General features: G+C 42.3%; 1 protein-coding gene across 1 annotated transcript in view; it reads left to right on the forward strand.

The window, feature by feature from the left end:
- LOC526789 (uncharacterized) overlaps window positions 1-7937 on the forward strand; it is a 42545-nt gene extending 34608 nt beyond the window's left edge. Inside the window, exon 2 of the mRNA XM_002684630.5 lies at window positions 7591-7937. Coding sequence (XP_002684676.2) covers window positions 7591-7922 — 332 coding nt within the window. The 3' untranslated portion in view covers window positions 7923-7937. The remainder of the gene's footprint in view (window positions 1-7590) is intronic.
- Window positions 7938-10410: the final 2473 nt, after the last annotated feature.

The following is a 10410-nucleotide window of genomic DNA, read 5'->3' on the forward strand; positions in this document are numbered from 1 at the left end:
ACAGTGTCAGACTTTCTTTTTTTGGGCTCCAAAATCACTGCAGATGGTGCCTGCAGCCATGAAATTAAAAGACACTTACTCCTTGGAAGAAAAGTTATGACCAACCTAGATAGCATACTGAAAAGCAGAGACATTACTTTGCCAACAAAGGTCCATCTTGTCAAGGCTATGGTTTTTCTAGTGGTCATGTATAGATGTGACAGTTGGACTTTCAAGAAAGCTGAGAGCCAAAAAATTGATGCTTTTGAACTGTGGTGTTGGAGAAGACTCTTGAGAGTCCCTTGGACTGCAAGGAGATCCAAGCAGTCCATTCTGAAGGAGATCAGCCCTGGGATTTCTTTGGAAGGAATGATGCTAAAGCTGAAACTCCAGTACTTTGGCCACCTCATGCGAAGAGTTGACTCATTGGAAAAGACTCTGATGCTGGGAGGGATTGGGGGCAAGAGGAGAAGGGCACGACAGAGGATGAGGTGGTTGGATGGCATCAGTGACTCGATGGACGTGAGTCTGAGTGAACTCCGGGAGTTGGTGATGGACAGGGAGGCCTGGTAGGCTGCAATTCATGGGGTCACAAAGAGTTGGACATGACTGAGCGTATGATCTGATCTGATCTGATCTGATAATAGCTAGGACATGGAAGCAACCTAGATATCCATTGATGGATGGATGAATAAAGAAGTTGTGGTTCATATATACAATGGAATATGACAGCTATAAAAACTAGATTTAAGTCAGTTTTAGTGAGATGGTTGAAACTAGAGACTGTTATACAGAGTGAAATAAGTTAGAAAGATAAAAATAAATATCATATATTAATGCATATATATGGAATCTGGGCTTCACCAGTGGCTCAGATGGTAAAGAATCCACCTGCAATGTAGGAGAGCCCATTTTAATCCCTGGATCAGGAAGATCCTATGGAGACAGGAATGGTTACCCACTCCAGTATTTTCACCTGGAGAATTCCATGGATAGAGGAGCCTGGTAGGATACAATCCATGGGGTCACAAAGAGTCAGACACAACTGAGAGACTAACACACACACCTATGGAATCTAGAAAAATGACATTGATGAACCTATTTGCAGGACAGGAATAGAGACACAGACATAGAGAACAGATTTATGGACACAGTGAGGGAAGGAGGGGGTGATGAATTAATAGAGTAGCATTGAAACATATACATAACAAAACATACAAATTTTATATTATTTATATAAAATAGATAGCTAGTGGAAAGATAACACAGGGGACCAGACCCAGTGCTCTGTGACAACCTAGAGGGGTGGGATGGGGAGTGGGGGATGAGAGGGAGGTTCATGAGGGAGGGGACAAATGTATACTTATGGCTGATTTATGTTGCTGTATGGCAGAAACCAGTACAATAGTATAAAACAATTATCCTCCACAAACTAATTAATATCTATTGCGTTTACTAATTAATAGTTTCTAAGCAATGTCCAAATAATCTAAAGTGTATTCAAACAGCTGGAATTCATCAAATTCCTATCTACTTTAAGGAAAGAGGCATGAACGATTTGCATTTGCCAAACAACTACTTTTAAACTACAAAAGGGTATCTCAAGGCCCTAAGAGATGAGGGAAGCCAGAGCCTTCATGCAAAGATAAGCTCTAAACCAAGAACAGTAAACAGCAGTATTGGAGGTGCTTATAAGCATAGTAAGAATTTTAAACTTGGGGGAAAAGAGAACTGGAGGAAAAGGGAAGGAACACGGAAACAAGGAGGCAAGATTCATGCGTGTCTTTTCTGTGGATCAGCTTCTGCTTAAAATTCTCCTTTAGAGTCCAGCTATGTCTGCTAAATATCAGCTCTTGGTTTCATTGAGGAGCAAGAGGCAAAACAAACAACCGTATTATTGGAACCCATGGTGTGGCTCACAGATTTCCCCTTTTAAAACTGAAATACCTCATCTGCTTATAGCTTAGAGCTTTGTCTACAGTCAGTTCAAAGTTGAGGCTTTCTTCAGGAACTGCCTACAGCTAAGTAGAGCCTCTTTGCTTTCACTCAGTCTGAAGATTGTTGTTCATTGTTCAGTTGCTAAGTCATGTCAGACTCTTTATGACCCCTATGGACTGTAGTACACCAGGCCTCCCTGTCCTTCACTATCTCCCAGAGTTTGCTCAAACTCATTTTCATCGTGCCAACAATGACATGCAACCATCTCATCCTGTCGTCCCCTTCTCGACCTGCCTCAATCTTTGCCAGCATCAAGTCTTTTCCAATGAGTCAGGTCTCCACATTAGGTGGCACATATTCACTCACAAGTCAGTGCAGAGTACAAAGGCTTGGTCCCTTTGCCTCTATTAAGTATATCTCTGAAAGGTCATGGCAGGGCTTAGAATTCCCTATGGATTTAGCCAAGATTTTGTTGCAGCTGCAATCACAGTTTGGCTCTGCTTAATCCTGCTACCTGTGCTTCCTTTAAGGTGTTGTTTCTGAATGTATTCCACATAAGCCAAATGCAGACACAACTCCCTCTTATATGTGGTTCCTAGAACATGATAAAGAAAACTTTCAGTGCTAAGAGCAGACTTAGAAAAGAATCTACATGGGAATCGTGTAGCTGTGTCATTGGCTAGATGACTAGTAGTTGGGGCATAGAGAACCTCTAGTAGGCAATCAGTTCAGTTCAGTTCAGTTCAGTCACTCAGTCGTGTCCAACTCTTTACGACCCCATGAATTGCAGCATGCCAGGCCTCCCTGTCTATCACCATCTCCCGGAGTTCACTCAAACTAGTAGGCAACAGTAGTGTAATATTAAACTTTTCTTGATGGAAGAAAATGCAACACAGTTTGGTACATTCTGGTTCATGCAGCACATCATGCATTTGAGAGTTCATTGGAAATAGTCATTATAGGGATCATAGAATTGGCCGGCTTTTGCTGGGGGTCTCAGTTTTAGAAAATGCTAATGAAAGGCTGAGGGTAATTGATCATTGATTTCAGGCCACATGTGAAAGTCAGAGGTCATCTCTTATAGCCAGAAGACAGAAAAAAAGTTGAATATCCAGTCTGGAACCTGATTATAAAAATATAAGCAGAGCTCTAATAATGCAGGTTGAAATTTTTAAAATTAGCAAGTCTGTGAAAGCATGTCCAAGTTCTTATTCAAGAGTGAAATCCTGCAACTTGATATCCCCATATCAGGTTGGGGATATGTGGACAATGCCTTAAAAATCTTGAATCACAGATTATTCTGAACACTGCTGCTGCTGCTGCTGCTAAGTTGCTTCAGTCGTTTCCGACTCTGTGCAACCCCATAGACGGCAGCCCACCAGGCTCCCCGTCCCTGGGATTCTCCAGGCAAGAACACTGGAGTGGGTTGCCATTTCCTTCTCCAATGCATGAAAGTGAAAAGTGAAAGTGAAAATGAAGTCACTCAGTCATGTCCGACTCTTAGTAACCCCATGGACTGCAGCCCACCAGGCTCCTCCATCCATGGGAGTTTCCAGGCTAGAGTACTGGAGTGGGTTGCCATTTCCTTCTCCGATTCTGAACACTGGACCTGCATAAATGCCACACTCTTTCTAATTAATGTTTAGCCAACCCCCTTGCAATGGGAACACAGAATAGTCCTTTGCACACGTATTGTCTGTCTTCTTTCAGACCACAGCAGTAAAACTGAGTAACTGAGAAAGAAACTCCATGACCCTTAAAACTGAAAATGTTAACTATAAGTCCTTTTAAGAACAAGTCTCTCAATCCCTGATCTAGAGGACTTTGACCCTCCAAATCTGTAACACCCTCCTATACAATGAAGAACAATGAAGTCCAGAGCCAGGAGCCATCTCCCGGCATATTGCATATTGAGTGCAGCACTTTCACAGCATCATCTTTCAGTATCTGGAATAGCTCAACTGGAATTTTATCACTGCCAGGAGCCACTGTGAGGAACTCCGCCCGTGGCAAACGTCATGAGGAAGGAGGCTCGGCATACGCAAAGGCGGGATCGAGCCTCAGGAGTCCCCTGGAAGTTCTCGAGCGTCTACCCCAAAACCAGAGTCTGCCTACTTTCTGCTTTGTGCTCTCACCTACACCTCTGACTTTGCGGGGGGCTGTCCCCCACTACCTCTCTCTGAAAAAAGAGTTAACTTACAGCTCCACTTAATAAAGTTCCTGGGTGTGATGGTGTTTCAACCTACAAACTCCTTTGGAGGTCCTCTAGCCTGCCTGAATAGGTTTTTCTGGCCATATGTGATTGCTCAGAGCCTCCCAACTGTGAGAGGCATGAAATGTTCTAAACTGCCTAAATACAGATTCCTTTGAGCAGTTAAAAGATTGATTAGAAATTGTATTGGTGAAGGGATTTTCACTTGTTGGGCCAATGTTTGCTGCTAAGTTTCCATATCCCTTACCTGCTGTGTCCCTGGCAGTGTATTGATTAATATAATTGGTGTAAGTAGTGGCTATAACCTTGGACCCTTGAGTTAATTCTTTTTCTTGTTATAGCCCACCACACCTTTGCCCTACAGGAATGCAACTTTAATGCTTTTGGAGGGTGGCGCCTGACTGATCACCTTTAGAGAAAAATAAGTTTTCTGAAGAAAGGGTCTTAAAATGTTAACAGGCCTCTGGGCCAGAAGATGATGCAAATCACTTAAACTTTTGCATATGATAAGTTTGCAGGAAGACAGCCTGGCTTACTGCATGACTCTACCCCTTCCCCCATTATCCTCTATGCATAACTTAAGGTATAAAAACTACTTTGGAAAATAAAGTGCGGGCCTTGTTCACCGAAGCTTGGTCTCCCCACGTTCTTTCTCTCACCTTCTGGCTGAATTATTCAGCCTCTTTTCTCCACTGAATTTCCTCACTGAGCTATCCTTATTTAACCACTCTTTATATCCTTAATTAACATTTAATTAAGCAATTGTTTCCTGATCCCCGCCGATGCCGTCTCCCCTTCGAATTCCCTGGATCCACCGGGGCTGGACTCCGGCAGTCCAGGCCCAGGAGTGGCTCATCCAGTGGTAATTTCTGTGGTCTCAAGACGTGTAATTGAAATTATCACTTTGATATTTGGGAGAATCCTACAACGCTACTTCTCCTGTAGGATAAGAGCTATCAAAGTAAGGGGACTCAAGTGGAAAATTTTGAGGTTGCTATACTACTCCAGTCTGGTCAAAAGAGTAAATCAAAACATCACTTCTCAAGGGCAAACAGCAGTTATTACTCAAGTATTTTTCCTCAATATATCCATATCATCAACTAGTTCTCTATGAAATTTGGAAACATCTTTTAAAATATGAGTGGACTACTATAAATTCAAGGTGGTCACAGTCCTGATTGCAGCTGTGCTGAGGGACATATTTTCTTGGCCACAGTAGATATGTATGGTCTCAGATATATCATACACTTGAAGTATAGTGAATGAGTTTTTTGGTTTCCATCAAGGAATAGAACAAGACACAGACACATTCATATGGGAAAGATTGTTTACAGTTTTCCTTCTTGAGTTCAGTTTACAACTCCACCTGCTATCATAATTGAATCTGAAACCGTTTGGAATATCAGGACACTCCAAAGAATATCACATAAGTCTACTATATCTATGGCACCATATCAGTTCGGTTCAGTTCGGTTCAGTCGCTCAGTTGTATCCGACTCTTTGCGACCCCATGAATCGCAGCACGCCAGGCCTCCCTGTCCATCACCAACTCCCGGAGTTCACTCAGACTCACATCCATCGAGTCAGTGATGCCATCCAGCCATTTCCCATATAGAAGCCTTGATAAGATGAAAGTGCTCCAGAAGGTGGAAGATGTAAACTACAATGATAAAAAATCTCACTATGTCAGTGAACATTTAAGGAACCAATGATCTGAGGGATGCTAGAATATATGTGTCAAAATAATGTATCAATACTGTGTTTCTAACTTTCCACAATTAAGAAAACACAAAACCTTCTTTGGGCTTCAAAGGCAACATGTTCTACACTTGGGAAAATAATCCAACCTGTTCACTGAGTGTCATGCAATTTTTGCAACTTTGAATAGGACCCAGAGAAAGAACTATTCACCATCAGGTCCTGGCTGTGATGAAAGCGCTGCTGACACTGAGTCATATGTTGTGGACTGTATACATTTGAAGGATCTTAGTGGGCAGTTGTGTGACAAGTTCTAGCTCACAATTGCAACAGAGAACTCTGGGATTCTGGATCAAAACCACATCATATGAATCCACATATTTAAAAAGCATCTCCTTAACAAACACATGAAAAGATACTCAACATCATTCATTATCAGAGAAATGCAAATCAAAACCACTATGAGGTACCATTTCACGCCAGTCAGAATGGCTGCAATCCATAAGTCTACAAGCAATAAATGCTGGAGAGGGTGTGGAGAGAAGGGAACTCTCTTACACTGTTGGTGGGAATGCAAACTAGTACAGCCACTATGGAGAACAGTGTGGAGATTGCTTAAAAAACTGGAAATAGAATTGCCTTATGATCCAGCAATCCCATTGCTGGGCATACACACTGAGGAAACCAGAAGGGAAAGAGACACGTGTACCCCAATGTTCATTGCAGCACTGTTTATAATAGCCAGGACATGGAAGCAACCTAGATGCCCATCAGCAGATGAATGGATAAGAAAGCTGTGGTACAGATACACAATGGAGTATTACTCAGCCATTAAAAAGAATACATTTGAATCAGTTCTAATGAGGTGGATGAAACTGGAACCTATTATACAGAGTGAAATAAGCCAGAAGGAAAAACACCAATACAGTATACTAACGCATATATATGGAATTTAGAAAGATGGAAACAATAACCCTGTGTACGAGACAGCAAAAGAGACACCGATGTATAGATCAGTCTTATGGACCCTGTGGGAGAGGGAGAGGGTGGGGAGATTTGGGAAACTAGCATTGAAACATGTATAATATCATGTATGAAATGAGTCGCCAGTCCAGGTTCGATGCACAGTACTGGATGCTTGGGGCTGGTGCACTGGGACGACCCAGAGGGAGAGGAGGGGAGGGAGGGTGGAGGGTTCAGGATGGGGAACGCGGGTATACCTGTGGCAGATTCATTTATTTTTTTAAAAAGAATGAATAAAAAAAAAAAAAAAGCATCTCCTAGTCACTGGGCTGGAGGCAGAATATCTGATCAAGGGATGCCAAGTGATCATGTGATCATAACTGCTCACATTGCACTGGGTATGTTATACTCACAAAACTGCAAGATCCCAAAGGCTTTGCAAAAAGTTGCCCCATCAACATCAACCTAGGATTCTGCATAGAATCTCATTGGATAAAGGGATTTATTTTACACAAATTGGGTTAGGAGAGTGGGAACACAACCCTGGAACTCATTGGTCACATCACAAGCTGCATTGTATGATATGCCAGACTCTGTCAGCTGATGGAACAATGGAATGATCTTCTTAAGGCACAGCTAAGGCACCACGCTGTAGACATGCTAGAGATACACTCCACAGGTATGAAGCACCATCTTCCAGGGTGAAGTACACACCCGAAAGCAACAGCTATTTTATGGTACCACATCTCCAATGGAGAGAACAGGGCTCTGGAAATCAAATGGTTGAAATAGAAGCTGACTCACGATTGCGACAGCAACCATGTCTGGTCGTGGGAAGGGTGGCAAAGGCCTCGGCAAGGGGGGTGCTAAGCGCCATCGCAAAGTCTTGCGGGACAACATTCAGGGTATTACTAAGCCAGCTATCCGGCGTCTGGCTCGTCGTGGAGGCGTCAAACGTATCTCTGGTCTTATCTATGAAGAGACTCGTGGGGTGCTGAAAGTGTTTCTGGAAAATGTGATCCGGGACGCGGTCACCTATACGGAGCACGCTAAGCGCAAGACTGTTACTGCCATGGATGTGGTCTACGCGCTCAAACGTCAGGGCCGTACCCTTTACGGTTTTGGTGGTTGAGCAAAGCATCTAGCTTGAAACGTTTAGTTTAAAAATAAATAAATAAATAAATAAAAAGAAGCTGACTCACTTAACCTTACTCTCGGTGATCCACTTGGGAAATTTAAAATTTGGGTCCTCATCACTATGTTTTAAGAGTCTAGAAGTATGGATTTTCAGTGGGTAAACAGTTCCACCAGTGGGCAAAAGGAGTGCTATTAAATTTTAGACTCATCACTTTTCCGTTCATAATCCTTGAGCCAAGAAATCTGCAAACTAGTAAAGGAAATATTATCTTGGTACAATGATATCAGAGAAGAAAATATTTGGCAGCCAGAGGATCCCCAGGAGCACCTCTTGTTAACCCTCTACTCATATTTGATAGCAAGTGAAGAATATCAGCAGTTATACTCACAGAAAGGTATGGTCATGGGGCTTAAGGACCTCTTAAGATTAAGAGTCTAGGCAACCCAACTAGATAAGTCATCAAGTCAACTAGATAAGGTAAACTGAGATATGAGCTGAGGATAAGGAAATCTAGAATGAGGAGTAAAGGAGGGGAATGAAGGATATCAGTTTCTAATTCTGAGACCAGAGCTGTCATAAACAGTGAAGACTCTGAAATTTTATCAGACATACAAAATAATGTCATCTTGCTATAGATTCATGGAAGTTGACAGCAGACAAATCACTTCTCACCAGAGACAGAGTATTTTTTGCTCAAATAAAAATCATTATCCAGAGGATCAGCATATTTTTGGCCAAACATCTGAGCTGCTATGTTCACAAGGCAAAATGGACAATCAAATGGCAGTTTTAGATGTATTGGGGCATGTGAAGGAGATCACTGAGTTTGTTGGGGTCTACCTTTTTTATAATAAGTGATGAATGAATCAGGTCTTTGTCTCAGAGGAATATTCAGATCAGATCAGTCGCTCAGTCGTGTCCGACTCTTTGCGACCCCATGAATCGCAGCACGCCAGACCTCCCTGTCCATCACCAACTCCCGGAGTTCACTCAGACTCATGTCCATCGAGTCAGTGATGCCATCCACTGTCATCTCATCCTCTGTCGTCCCCTTATCCTCTTGCCCCAATCCCTCCCAGCATCAGAGTCTTTTCCAATGAGTCAACTCTTCGTATGAGGTGGCCGAAGTACTGGAGTTTCAGCTTTAGCATCATTCCTTCCAAAGAAATCCCAGGGCTGATCTCCTCTAGAATGGACTGGTTGGATCTCTTTGCAGTCCAAGGGACTCTCAAAAGTCTTCTCCAACACCACAGTTCAAAAGCATCAATTCTTTGGCGCTCAGCCTTCTTCACAGTCCAACTCTCACATCCATACATGACCACAGGAAAAACCATAGCCTTGACTAGACGGACCTTTGTTGGCAAAGTAATGTCTCTGCTATTATTTACTCCTTAAAAGTTATTTGGTGAAAACTCAGTCTTAAGCTTTGTGTAAAGGATACTTCTTCTTCCATTCCTGATATACATGGCAAGATGCATAGGAGTGCAAAAAACCCTTGGAGTATTGCCCTCCAATAAGTGGTAAGGCTTGTTGTTTGCTTTATTTTCCAGGTCACTTGGAATCTTGAGGCAGCTCTTTTCAGATGAGCTAAAATTATCATAAAATCAAGTATAATTTGGCAATAGTGTGAACTGAAGTAGGTACTTAAGGTTTCACCCAGATGCCCACTCACTCCACCAACTGCTTGATGTGCTATCTAATTATGGCTCATAGATAATTTTCTTCCTAGGAATTTCATTTAGTAAAAGAACTCTTCACCCAAGTTTCTTCCTCTGGCCAATTCTCCTTGGTTTACTTATTTACAGATACTATCCCTGAGATAATTCTGAGGGAACTATTCAATCCCTGCAAGTCTCAGTCTCAGAATCTGTTTTCAAAAGAACTCACCAAAGAGCAGACAAAAGAGGCAATAACTGCAATCCCACAGCCTCCAGAATGAAAATTACAATCACAGAAATCTAACCAAAATGATCACATGGATTACAGCTTTATATAACTCAATGAAGCTATGAGCCATGCCATGCAGGGCCCCCCAAGATGGACAGGGTCATGGTGGAGAGTTCTGACAAAATATGGTCCATTGCAGAAGAGAATGGCAAATCATTTCAGTATTCTTGCCTTGAGAACCCCATGAACAGTATGATTAGGCAGAAAGACACGACACTGGAAGACTAGCCCCCAGGTCTGTAAGTGTCCAACATGCTACTGGAGAAGAATGGAGAAAGAGTTTCAGAAAGAATGAAGAGGCTAGCCCAAAGCAGAAATGATGCTCAGTTGTTGATGTGTCTGGTGGTGAAAATAAAGTCCAATGACGTAAAGAACAATATTGCATAGGAACTTGGAATGTTAGGTCCATGAATCAAGGTAAACTGGAGGTGGTCAAACAGGAGATGGCAATAGTGAGCATCGACCTTTTAGGTATCAGTGAACTAAAATGGATGAGAATGGGCAAATTTAATTCAGAAGACTATTATGTCTACTA

The sequence above is a fragment of the Bos taurus genome, chromosome 1, assembly GCF_002263795.3.
Source record: "Bos taurus isolate L1 Dominette 01449 registration number 42190680 breed Hereford chromosome 1, ARS-UCD2.0, whole genome shotgun sequence".
Taxonomy (NCBI): Eukaryota; Metazoa; Chordata; class Mammalia; order Artiodactyla; family Bovidae; genus Bos; species Bos taurus.